Source organism: Cyprinodon tularosa, unplaced genomic scaffold (assembly GCF_016077235.1).
Source record: "Cyprinodon tularosa strain WSP-4 unplaced genomic scaffold, ASM1607723v1 ctg38, whole genome shotgun sequence".
Classification (NCBI taxonomy): Eukaryota; Metazoa; Chordata; class Actinopteri; order Cyprinodontiformes; family Cyprinodontidae; genus Cyprinodon; species Cyprinodon tularosa.
Window position 1 is genome coordinate 738735 of NW_024039096.1, and position 13294 is coordinate 752028.

The following is a 13294-nucleotide window of genomic DNA, read 5'->3' on the forward strand; positions in this document are numbered from 1 at the left end:
ACACTAGAGGTTCTTGTAATGGGCAGCTTGTTTTACCAGGTCCAAAAACCAATGCTCTAAAGAGATCCTTTATATATAGATCATTACATCTTTGGAATAATCTCACTACATCCGCTACACTGAAAGTAAATTATCTTTTAAAAAGAATCTGAGACTCCATTTGATGCCCTGAAGTGTTTTTGTTTTATTGACTGTTTTATTATATTTGTTCTTGTTTTATTGGCTGTTTTATTTTACTTGTTCTTTTGTACTTCCTATAGTAATTTTAAGAAATTACATTTTTGGAAATGTTTATATTTGTAACTGTTTTTTACTGTATGTTTTTAATGTGGACCCCAGGAAGACTAGCTGTTTGCCATGGCAATAGCTAATGGGGATCCTTAATAAAATTACAAAATTACAATTAAAAATTACACTACAAAATATATAAAGAAATGTCAAATTCTTTATTAGCTTGGCAATATAACTTTACTAGCATTAGCTTTGTATTATATTCTACTAATAGCAAACTATTCACTACATTGTTGATGATAATAACAAAACTAAAGAAATCAGACTTCTCAAATGTATGAAAAGTGGGAGGGCAGAGCTTGTTTTGTCAGTGCCATGCACAAGGCAATGTCTACATGTAGACATGCTCTAATTTTTTGTACCTGTAGTGTTAAACATCAGTCTCACATTAGAATATCATTTCAAAAGGAAAAAGGTATTTCAGTGCACTGTCAGTCAAGGTGGGATCATCCTGTCTTACATACTTAGACAAAAGAAGAACCTCAAAATTCAGATTTAAATACAAAATAATAAAAATTGTGATTGATCGATTCATCAAAATAAAAAAAAATTTCATAAAAAGTATTAAAACATATAAAGTTTACACAACCTCCCATTGAATAAAATGATAAATCTACACAAATAACACAAAACTGAAAAAAATATTATTATTAAATAAAAATTTACTAAATTATGTTTTAGTAAAATGAAATACTAATTTTGATTTTTTATTAATAAAGTAATTCTGAATTTTTTTTCCCCCCCATATTAATGCACTTCGCTAATGAACAGTGAGCCAGCATACCTGTCAACAGGTACAGAGGTCTTACTGAACATTTCCTGAACATTAAAGAAAACACCTGATTTCAGTGATTGCCTCAAAGTGTTGCTTGACAAAACTCTTTACTTGTATTATTAATTAATATATGAATATGTATGTATTTATATGTATACAAAATCATAGTCATGATTTACATTTTTTTTATTTATTATTACTTTTAACAATTTCAATTTATTTTACTGGCAGCTGATTTTTTTTCTGTCTTCCATGGAAGGGTATGTAAACTTTTAAGCACAACTGTATTTATTATCATAAAAAAAACAAATTTTTTGTGCATTTTTTTCTTATTTTCTTTCTTGATTTTTTAAGGCCCCCCCTTGTTCCCCCTGTTTGGCACCCCCTGGGACTGTGGCACTGTTTTAGGGTACCTCTGCTTTAAGGTAAGGTACTGACAACAGTGTATGAATGTGGAGCTGTTTGTAGGTGTGATTGGGTTAACATGTCTTTTTTCTGAAGTGTTTTAAATGGTTGGCATTACTATAGACAAGCTATAGAAGCTCTCAAATTCACTTAAATGTTAGAATGCACCAGTCAAGACCTAAAAGTTGAAATGTAAAGTTGTTCTCCATCAAGCTTTGAGCTTTGACTCTTACAGTGAAGATCGGGTATAGATTTCCCTCTTTAGATTGCATAAATAAGGATGAATACAAATTCCTGATACCCTTTTTTGAATTCATGCCTTATTTTTGGGGGGTTTTTCATGCAATTCCTCCAAAAAATAATTCAAGTTATTTGTTAACATACGGAGGTTCTAATGTGGTACAGAAATTTAAGAGGACTGTATTTTAGTGGAGTCTCACTAATGTTGGGGCTAATTCCCTCTAACTTGCTCTTTAATACCTCTTCATAACTTTTAATGATAAATGCTCTTATTTCTTCACCAAACTGTCTAAAATAAATTGTTCAGCCAAAAATAAACTCTATACCAAGCGCTCAGCCATAACTCAGAGAAGTCGCAGATGGAAGAAATCAGTTTATGTTACCCGGTTTGCAAAAGATTTATTCTTTTTGTAGAAAAAGTCAACATCTGTGTTTTATCAATGGCATTCAAATTGTATAAAAGGAGCAATAAAAAGACTTGGGGAAAAAAAATCATAAGCAAAAGAAGAAACTGACAAATTATTTAAAGAACGCCTGACTTGGAGGCACTTAGGACTTGGCAACACAAGAACACAAAGTTTTTCCAGGTGGTTATAGTCAAGCATCAAAGGCTGTGCTAACAATACTGAAATGAGATGGTATGTTTCCAAACACACAGTTGATATGACATCGAGACACCAAAAGCTTCTGTCTGTCACCGACCCACACTGGGCTCAAGTTTCATTCATATTTAAACAGTCAGAGCAAAAAAAGAGCGGCTGTCAGTCTGAGTGTTTATCAGTAAAATGTCAAAAAGGGCTCATTACGTCAACTATGTACATCAGAAAACAGTAAAAGCTTTTCTCAGTTTTTTTTTTCCTTTTCCAAGGGGATAATTGAAAAAAGAAGTCTGAAAAATTTACGTTTCCTTCAGCCAACTTTCCACACAATTAACCAAATATTGTGTCCACGTCCAGCTGATCAAGTTGCTTCCTTTTTTTGTAATTTCCTACAGGGCTGGCCTCCATCATTCAGAGCTGGGCGAAGCAGCCGAGTCAATGTCATCATTTTCCAGGTCGTTGGGCGAAGCCGATTGTCCTCCCTTCACTCTCTTCCACTTCATCCGCCTGTTCTGAAACCAAACTTTAACCTGCATGTAGAAATATAGGGTTATATATACAGTAAGTTACAAATACAGGAAGAAAATAAACAAATATTTGGCAAATTTGGAAAACATGTTTTATTTCTTTATTCTTGGGTTAGTGTCTCTCTAATTGGTGTTTAATAGCTCAACATATTCTCATTATCAGTTCGTATGAAATCGTACGAAAAGTTATGCACAGTATTTCGTACGTTTTGGATGTTTTTCCGCGAAAAAACAGATCAGTGCGCATGCGCGTAAAACTGGGAAAAACTGTATAATAATTACTTCTTGATGTCTCCAACTAGGTTGCTTGCTGTTTTGTATCTTAGGGTTAGGGTCAGGGTTAGGGTTAATCGTATTTTAAATTCTATGTTATTGAATGCTGTGACAAGGATATCTTGTCTCGAGGCAAGATGTAAAAATACGACGAAAAAAACGTCAAAAACGTACGAAATTACTGTGCATAACTTTTCGTACGATTTCATACGAACCGATAATGAGAATACACTGAATAGCTCCAACACTGATATATAATGATCATCCAACTTTAGGTCTCCTACTTATACATGTTCAATTTACATATTGTTAATAAGATTCGGATTCATATCAAAAAAACATGAACTTTGATATTCTTTTGGTTTTTATTTTATGTTTTTTAAACGCTAAAGGAAAAAGAAAATAGGTAAATATCTAAATAACTGCTGTAAATATATTAAATAAATCCTACACTTGTAGAATTTCTTAAATTGAGTGTATTTACCCCTAATTTGAGTAGGTAAAGGAGATAGTTTTCCAATGGGATGAGTGTTTTCACTCTTAGAATAAGATAATTAGATAATATGCACTTGAAATAAGACAATGCAATTGTTTTTTTTAAATTAATTTTAAATGTAAATTGTCTCGTTCCATTGGCAAAATGTCTCACTTTCCTCAATTTAAGAAAAAAAAATGCACTTATTTTAAGAAAAAATAACTTTTTTCTTGCAGTGTAGTGAAAGACTTTCCTTACAGATCTACAAAACATATTGCTCTTATGGTACAATTTTTGTAACTTCTTCCTTTTTTGAGCTATTCTGTGTGATAAAATTTATGACACACGAAAAACAAAGAATTGACAAGTAATCCCCCACAAATGTGAGAGTGAGCGATAAAAACACAAGGTTTTTTGCACAGTATAACCTGCCAAGACAAAGCTAGCGGTTTTGTCTGAAAAACTCTCAGATTGCAGAGTATCAGATATACTAAAGTGTTTCCGATGCAGGATGTGTGTCTTTCTTGCACTGTGGTGCTCTCTATCACTGCTGGAAAAAATGATCCATACAATGGTATTTACATCATTTTATTTATTTGATCAATTCTATAAAGTTTATAACAGGTAAAGGTTGTTTTACAGTAGGCCATGTGATGTTATAAAGAGGGATGATCATTGTTCAATTCTAAAAGTAATAGAAGGATCAAGGTTGTGGTTTATTTTCGGGAGTTAAGTACAGGAGAAATACATATTAGCCAATGATACATATTCGAAGAGCTGCTTAAGTTAAAAACTGTTTAAAACATAAACTTTTTCATGTTAGTAATAAACCCTTTCCAGACAGATGATCTGAAAATATTGCCTGAAATTAAAACCGGGATCTTCTAAGTGCAGGTTGAATAACTGCAGAGGAATTAGTAGACCGTAGTAGACAGTTCCTTTATTGGACCAAAAATGTAAGTTTGTATCCTGGTTAAATAAATTTCACTGCAGCCATAATTTTAAAGTCACACCAGCTGGAAAACCTAAAGTAAACCTTAGCTCTTCAAAATCTTTAATGTTTTTCCTTCTTAGGCAACATTCTACATGTCTATGTCACCTTTAAAGTGGAAAAAAGGTATTTTGATGTTATTTGTAGGCCTAATTTTTAAACTAAATAGTAAAAAACATTTAAAATCTTGAGAATGTAAAAAAAAATGCTAATGCAAAGTTGGCCACAAATTCTACTGAATCTTAAAGGAGCATTAGTCTGGAAACTGTCTACATATCATCAAAGGGATTGAAATTTCTTAGTGAAACAATAAAGTTGCCTCTCTGAACTGTTGAATTTCTCCCCAGCATTTCTGCAGGTCAAGCGAATGCTTTGGCCAACCTCCGAGCATCTTCCTCTGGGACTCAGCGTCCAGATAAATCTGTTCCCACCTACTGTCGCCTGCTCCATTGTGTCTACTCTTTCCAACCTATTACTGCAAATTCCCTCAAAATGTCACTAGAAGGCTGTAAGAGCTCTGAGCGAGGACTGCGTGAGCACGATGTTAGTGTGTGGGGATGTGTGTCCTTTAGGGAGTCTGGGATTTATATCAAGCAGCAGACGACAGCATGTGTGTGGTCACTACGAGGCGGCCTCATTAGGACGAACGCTGGCTCTGACAGGCAGACTGGGGTTTCATCAAGCAGCATCGCCACATGTTTTTGCCCCATTTCACCGAGTCTTGAGCCGCCTCCCAACAATTACAGCTGCATGTCATTCTGCCCGAACCACAGGCTGAAAAGCACTGTGGAAAAAATGCTCATTGTAATTCAGATGCAGCGACGCTTGTGTGTCAAGATGGCAGCACGACCAAGGGCTGAAAATCTGAACAGGTTATATACACTGGAAAAAATCAAAATCTACATAAGTCATTTTTTCTTAAAATAAGTGCATTTTTTCTTGAATTTAGGGGGTAAGTGAGACACTCTGCCAATGGAATAAGACAATTCACATTTGAAATAAGAAAAAACAAATTAATTGTCTTATTTCAAGTGCACATTATCTAATTATCTTATTTTAAGAGTAAATATCCTCATCCCATTGGCAATTAATCTTATTTACCTACTCAAATTAAGGGTAAATACATTTAATTTAAGACATTTTGACTTATTTCTGTATGGTTTTTGCAGTGTAAGAGATTAAAAGCAGAACTTAAGTTATGAATCCGTTTAATTGGCTCCAATGTTTATTTGTTTTTTTTGTTTTTTTTTTACCACCAATACTTAAGGTTGAGTTAGTGTGCAGGGCAGGCATGAATAACTTTAAACAAACTTTGGATATGTATGTTTTTTCATTTATTAAGAAAAATAGTACGATTTGTGCTACCGCGTGAAGGTTTTAACCCTTTAAAGCCCGATCCAAGAATAAAACAAAACAGAAAATTACTTTTTTTTGGTTTGAAGTCCTTATTTGGCCTTTTAACAAAATATGTAAAAAGAAAAAACTGAAATAAATTTTTGATATTAATAATTTATTACTCTGCGATAAGTCAAGATTATTTTATGTGTAGTCTTCTGCCCTCTGTTATCAGGTATATCTGATTGTGTACAATAGGAGTTTTTACCATTAAATTATGCAAAAGGTGTCAGACGAAGAACATTTCAGAAACCGTATGTATCAAATATAATACATTTGGCATTACAGGGTTAAAAAGTGTTATATATATATATATTTTTACATTTAACATGTAAGCATATATATCCCATGCAACTTTTTCTTCCTTTGACACATTCCTCTTATTTGACTACTTGAGCTGATGTAACCAGTAAATTTCTCCACTGTAAGATGAATAAAGTCAATCAATCAATCAATCAATCAATCAATCAATCAATCAATCAATCAATCAATCAATCAATCAATCAATCAATCAATCAATCAATCAATCAAAAAGTGTAGCTGCATCAGGATACTACTAAACATCTTAAAATTAGACATCTCTCTTTTTCTTTTTACATTGTTTTGAAAAGAGAAAAGCCTTATAAGGACAGTTTTTTGAAAATGTTTCCTTTAAACTTTCGTCACGAAGCTTCTAGTTTACACCTAAGTGTTTTTATTACTCCTAATAAACAAACATATTGAGCTAATTACAGAAAATACATACAACTGAAAGTTTTACTCATTGGAAATCTTTATTATATTTCTTCTAGGCCTCATAGACATGATTTTAATCAATGTTTGATATTATATATTCAGGTGTAGATGAACCAGTAGGTGATCTGTTGTTTTTTACCTTGACCAGCCATGGACCTTTATCCCCTGGGTAAAAGCTAAGAATACAATCCTTTTCACACACCATAAATGAGCTCTAAATCATGTTCACACTGAAGAATTTAATACTAGTCCTAAATAAAATAAATTATGACATGAGGATGGCTTTTATTGTTTAATTAAATTCTTTCTCTCTCCCTATATTCCAATTGCTGGATTTTTGAGACCTAATAGGATCGATTGTTTTTCAGTCGATATCTGCAGTTGGTCATTTTATTTAAAATTCTTCAATCTTGTTGAGTTAAAGGTATATATTTTAGAATAAAAAAAACTGGCACCTGTCTCTCTGTGAGGTCTAGATTGACGGCGATCTCGTAGCGACGGAGTCTTGTCAGGTAGTTGTGATGGGTGAACTCTGCCTCCAGCTCCCTGAGCTGCTCCTTGGTGAAGGCTGTGCGCTCTTTCCTGGCCTTGCAGCTGGAATCCACCTTAAAACTGGAGTCTTGTATATCTAGACAAAGAGGAAAAACAGATCCCAGGGTCTTTATTGTTTTCTGGTGTGATTTTACCTTTCTAATTGATTTAATATGAAGCTAAACTTCCATACTTAAAGAAATAAAATGTGAATTATTAGGTAATCTAGTGTTTTAAAGGAAGTGCATTCATAATTCACACTGGTAGCAGCACTGACTGTTACTACCCCAATTCACTTTAAATACAAACTGCATTTCCAATTAACTATAGTTTAAAATGTACTCATCATGGTGCCAATACGTGCTCCTCTATCTGAGGGGTCATGTTTAATATGTGTGTAAATGTGTGAGCATGTATCATGCAGTAGGCAGAGGCCACCAAACTGGCCACAGAGGGACTGAGTTAGGAGAGGAATGCAGCGGAACATCGTTAAAGCATCTAACAAAAGAACAAAGATGCGGATGTGTCCAGGTCTGACTGACGGATTCCAACAGAAGCCTTTAGGGAAGACCAGCATTAACTTATCTGTGCATGAAAGCAGACATAAAGAAAGAAAAAAAGGCCGGGATATCTCTATGAGAACAGAGAAATATATTCATCATATCGGATAAGAAGAGAATGCAGCAGTGCAATAAATATTAAAATATGAAATAATGATTCATGTATGCTATGATCTATCTATCTATCTATCTATCTATCTATCTATCTATCTATCTATCTATCTATCTATCTATCTATCTATCTATCTATCTATCTATCTATCTATCTATCTATCTATCTATCTATCTATCTATCTATCTATCTATCTATCTATCTATCTATCTATCTATCTATCTATCTATCTATCTATCTATCTATCTATCTATCTATCTATCTATCTATCTATCTATCTATCTATCTATCTATCTATCTATCTATCTATCTATCTCTTTTTTCCCATTTTTCTTTGCTTAAAATGTAGATTTTTGTGTTTTTTTATTTTCTATTTCTATTTATTTACTCATTTAACAATCCTGCAACCATATTGTTTATACTTTGTCACAACACTTGCACAAATAATATATTTGTTTATAAGATACCTTAAATCTCCATTATTTATTAAAAAATATTTATATATATATATTTTATATATATATTTTTAAGCCTGACTTTTATTACTTATTGCACCTTTTCCTTCTTTTGCATCTCCTGTTGTTTATTAGAGCTGATGTCAGTGAATTTCATGGTGAGATCAGTAAAGTCCTATCTTATCTTACCTTATCTTAGTCAGAATAAACACACAAACAAATGAAGGTCAGTTTTCATTTGTAAAACCTGGGTGATAATTGTGTAATTTGTTTCCACATTACAAGTTTCTGCAACCCACCGAAAATTGCTCCTATTTGTCAGAGTGAGTGTTTTTTCCTCATTCTTGCCAGAACAGTTCACCAAAATGGAAAATGTCCAAGGTGAGACATTATATGCATGCATCTGCCTGTAAGTGCAATGTTTGATCCTCGTCTGGGCCGAAAATATTTAAGTGTCACAAATGATGCCCTGTTTAGAGTGTTCTGGTCTAGAGCTGTGTCCAACAATTTACAGTTAAAGTGAACACCTGGCAGGCCACATGCTGACTTGCACCCCCGCCACCCCCTCTTGACCCACTAATAAATATCCTGCTCAGCCAGAGGCTGTAAAACTTGCATGATGGAGGCTTCTACACTCAGCAGGGTCCCAAAGAAAACAGCATTTGGTGCTTTAGGTGGACGGTCTGAGAGCTGTTTAAATCAATCTAAACAGAATTAAAGCCATTGTAATTTAGTAGAGCTGAGGTGAAAATATGTGTAAATGTTGGAAATACAATCAGATATATTTCCCTTATATTAGCTTTCATTTAGCATTTTAAAACAGTTAGATTTCTATGTATGCTTAATAACTAATTAGTAAAACAAAATTGAAGAACAATGCATTTTGTTGATTAATTCAATCAGATTTTTTGCATTAGTGGTGGATTAATGATTTAGAAATTCTTAAAGTTTTTAAGACTCATTATATTTGGACAGAAACTACTAAAAAATATAAAGAAAAACAACAAAAAAAGTAGAAACTTGATTTATCTGTCCTGGATATAATACTTTTATCAACTCTCATTAGACAGTTTTAGCCTATTAACATACCTGGCCTTCTTAATGATCATACTGATGGTCTGCAGAAGCTTATATCAGCATCTCTCACATAAATTATTACAGTACAACCTAAAGTCGAATCTTTGGCTTGACGTTAATGTCAGATTAAAGGATTTTTGCTTTCAAATTTTTGGCAGGATTCCTGTCTGAAACACATCATGACTGCACAGCAGCTGTGTCTGTCATGCAAATGCCTTCGAGGCATTTTCCTAATATATGCTTTCTACCAGCCTGTCAATTTTATAAAGGCCAGTGGCTCTTTTTTTCTAAAACCGAGAGCTGATGCAGTGGTCAGACATGTTGCATGCACTCATTGGGAGATTGTGTTACGGCTTAACGACAGGAAAATGTCAATGGATAAGAATGTAAGAATTGGGCTTGGAGGAAAGTGAATTTACCAGACGTGGTCTGGCTTGTTTTCAGGGGAGAGAGTTGAGGTTACAATAAGGCAAGTAGGGGTGGGGGGTGGGGGGGTCCTCCCCCATCTCTTATTTTAAAAAAGTCGTCTCATAACAACATCTTTGAAAAGAATCAGACGGGATTTGAGTGGATTTGTTTAATTAAGGGACCAATTATCCCCATCAGCAAACAGTTAATTCACTGCCATCACCAGGCACACTTAAGAAGTTTAAAAAGTGAAATGCGATTAAAACATTTTTTATTATACTCTTTTTTTCTTTCACGTTGATCTTATTAGTTTCTCTATCTCTCCATTTTCCTTTTGGGTATAAATAAGTCCAATTCCATCTGTTTTAGCTCCTTTTCACAATAAAAAAGCAACAGATTCTTCAAGTACGGTAATACAGATTTATGATGATTATTTTATGTTATTTAATTAACTCTGGTTTTCTTGCTCATATGTGGTTTTCGATGAAATATTGGAAGACCAGATATCTTTTTGTCAAAAAATAAAACAAAAAAAACAAGACAAACAACTAAAAAAGGAAATCTTATTAATCCAGATTTATAAAACATTTCTGGGTAAAGCAATAGCACATGATTTAATATGTTATCAGATTTCTTTCATTAATTATTCGAAAAATATCGTTAGATAATTTTTTTGTTCTCTTACTGTCAACATATTAATATAGGTAACCCTGAAAACATGCTAAAAGCCAGAACTTTAATGATTTTCTGAACTTGCATGACTTCACATGCAGAAAAAGAAGCTTTTAATAGCAGTTTCTACTGGTATTAGAGGCTGGATTTTATCTTATTTTTTTGTATTCTATGCTTTCAAATTTGGCAAGTGTCAACAAACTTTTAATTTATAATCCACAACTTCCTGTTTCCTGGAGGGATACATCCAGCATGACACAGATGACCATTTGTATTTCAGAATATGAGCCTTTTTAAATAACAAAGATAAATGCTGTTCTGACACTTTAGAATGAATTTAGTTATTAGAGGAAGGAAAATAGAAGATTAACAACAATAGTGTTTCTAAAATTTGCTTGTAAAGTAAATTAAACCATGTTAGACACGGTTTCATTTTACCAGAATGAAAACTGGGGAATAGAAAATTTCACGCATTCAGATTCAGTTTAAATAAACGTTTCCTTTGGTCTGTTTGTCTTTGCCGCTAAAGTTACGCCAAAGACTTTTGGGAATCTGTCCGTCATGCCTATCAGTTACTTTCACCTCCTATTAGCAAGTGTGAAATCAGATATGATGAGTAAATGACATTAAAGTCCAGCAGCTTTACTTGTGCTACTAGTTTCAAAGATAAAAACGTTAACTAACTTTAAGCAAAGTTCACACCCAAGGAGTCGTTAAGCAATATTTTTTTTAGCGAAAAGAAAAAACAGTTTAGATTTTTACTCAATTATCGCATGATTATTATTTTTTTTTGCTGTAATTTGTAGAATCTGTCGGTTGAAAACACTTTCCCATGCACATTTTTTAGCATTCAACGTAGATGCAATGGTTAATAACAATACTCTGTTTCCCACGGATACAGAGACATAATGAGCGATTGGGAAACCTCGTGAATCATTTCAGACTTTTCAAAGCTGCTGGACAATAAGAGGATACAACTGCAGCTTCAAGAGCGACTTGACCACTGAGGTCTTGTCACCTAATCATCTTTCATACAGTAATCCTTAGAGAGAACTTCTGCTGTAAGCTTAATTTGACGAGGAAATAGCGGGAATGTTTATTTTTTCCGCGGTGTGATGCAGGTCAAAGAAGAAATTTTTTTATCTTGAAACAAGATTTAAGGAAAGCTTATAAGTGGCATTGATTTTGCACATATATTTGTCTTAAATGTTGTACATATATTTTTTAATGAGGAAAATAAGGTTGATTTGACTGGATGAAGTTTGTTTTTAACTTTCCACCTAATTCCATCCTGACCTACGGCAGAGCACAACAGACCCATTCCTGTGAAATATTCAAATATGTTAAAATTCTCAGGGACCATGCAAAGTTAAAAGCTACAGACAATGGATGAATAGATGGACAGATATTGTTTTTTTAAGGTTTTATTTCAAGATTGCTTCTGTTTAGAGTTTTTGGATTAAATGTCCAACTGGCATTTTCGTGTTTTTATATTTTTATATGGCTGTACAATAGGTTTATATAGTACTATCATTCCTTCTTCTCTTCTTCTAATGCAATTTGTTTTTAATGCATTTTCTTTATCTCTCTCATATTTTCCCATAAAGCACTTTAAATCACAATGTCCATAAGAGATCCTATGCAGTATACCCTGTCTTGCCTTAAAATTGTCCCTGCGCACCATGACTCACTCACCTGTGACATCTCTCTTCCTTTTGTTTGAGCTCTTCTTGTCTGAGTCAACTGATGCCACGCTCTGGGGTGAGTACTCTCCATCCAGAGACCCAGGTTGCATGCTGCCCGGCAATCTTTCGGTCCCCACGCTCTCCAGCTCAGGACCTCCTCCACTTCCAGTGCCCACAACCGCAGCTGAAGCAGACGGGCAGGCATCGGTCGATCTCGACCGGGTGTCACAGGGGCTGAACTGCCAGTCGCCTCTTGGGTAACCGCCGTGGCTGTCTTGATAGGGTCTTTCGTCACGAGGGTAGGCTGCATGGGGCGCGCTTGGCACCAAGCAGGAAGTGGAGAAGTCCGTGTAGGCCAGAAACTCAGGTTTTTGGTGCATGGAGAAGGGGCCCTGTTGGTAGGGCGACTGCAGGTTGCTTCCTGGGACCCCAGAGTGGGGGTTCCTCATGCACCCCCAGATGGGGTTGCTAGGATGGGTGCTCCGCATGCAGCTGCTGGCTGGCTGATCCATGGTAATGCAGAAGGACTTCACTCAATCTTAAGAGTTCTTCTTGAGCTCAAAGCCTCCCCTGAAAGCAAACTAAAACTGGAAACCTGTATTTTTTTCCTTTTTGCCTACATATAACTTCTCAAAGCTCTCATTTCATCTGCTGCAGAATTCTAACTTCTGTCAGAGGCTGATGATTCTTTTACAGCCCAGAAAGTGTGAGGATAGATACCTTCCAGTGACAGCGCTCTCTCTTTGGCAGTCCCCCAGCGTTTCTGCTCACACTCTCTCACACTCTTTCCCTGAAGGACCTGACTGTGTGTCTCAGCGTGGGAGCTGCATCTGCAACTGCGTGACTCCCTTCTTCGGCTGGTTGTTTTCACAACTCTTCTGAGGCATTCATGACAAGCGAGCCCTCCTCCTTTTTAAACACATAGGTGGGAAAGAGTGGCAAGTTTATGGAGTGAAATGTGAGCCTGGAGGAGGAGGAGCCCCACTCCGTCCACATGTTGGTAGTACCCTCCAACCGACCCGTCCTCATCATCTATTAATCATGGCATAGGGTAGGTGGGTCGGGGGGATTTTATACACAGGTCTAAT

The 13294-nt window shown here is 35.1% G+C and overlaps 1 protein-coding gene across 1 annotated transcript; it reads right to left on the reverse strand.

Moving 5' to 3' along the window:
* Positions 1-2080: 2080 nt before the first annotated feature.
* Positions 2081-13117, reverse strand: meox1 (mesenchyme homeobox 1). Its single transcript, XM_038296976.1, has 3 exons — positions 12217-13117; positions 7162-7334; positions 2081-2840 (listed from the first exon to the last, which is right to left on the reverse strand). The coding sequence occupies exons 1-3, from the start codon at positions 12716-12718 to the stop codon at positions 2718-2720; spliced, it is 798 nt and encodes a 265-aa protein (XP_038152904.1). The 5' UTR covers positions 12719-13117; the 3' UTR covers positions 2081-2717.
* Positions 13118-13294: the final 177 nt, after the last annotated feature.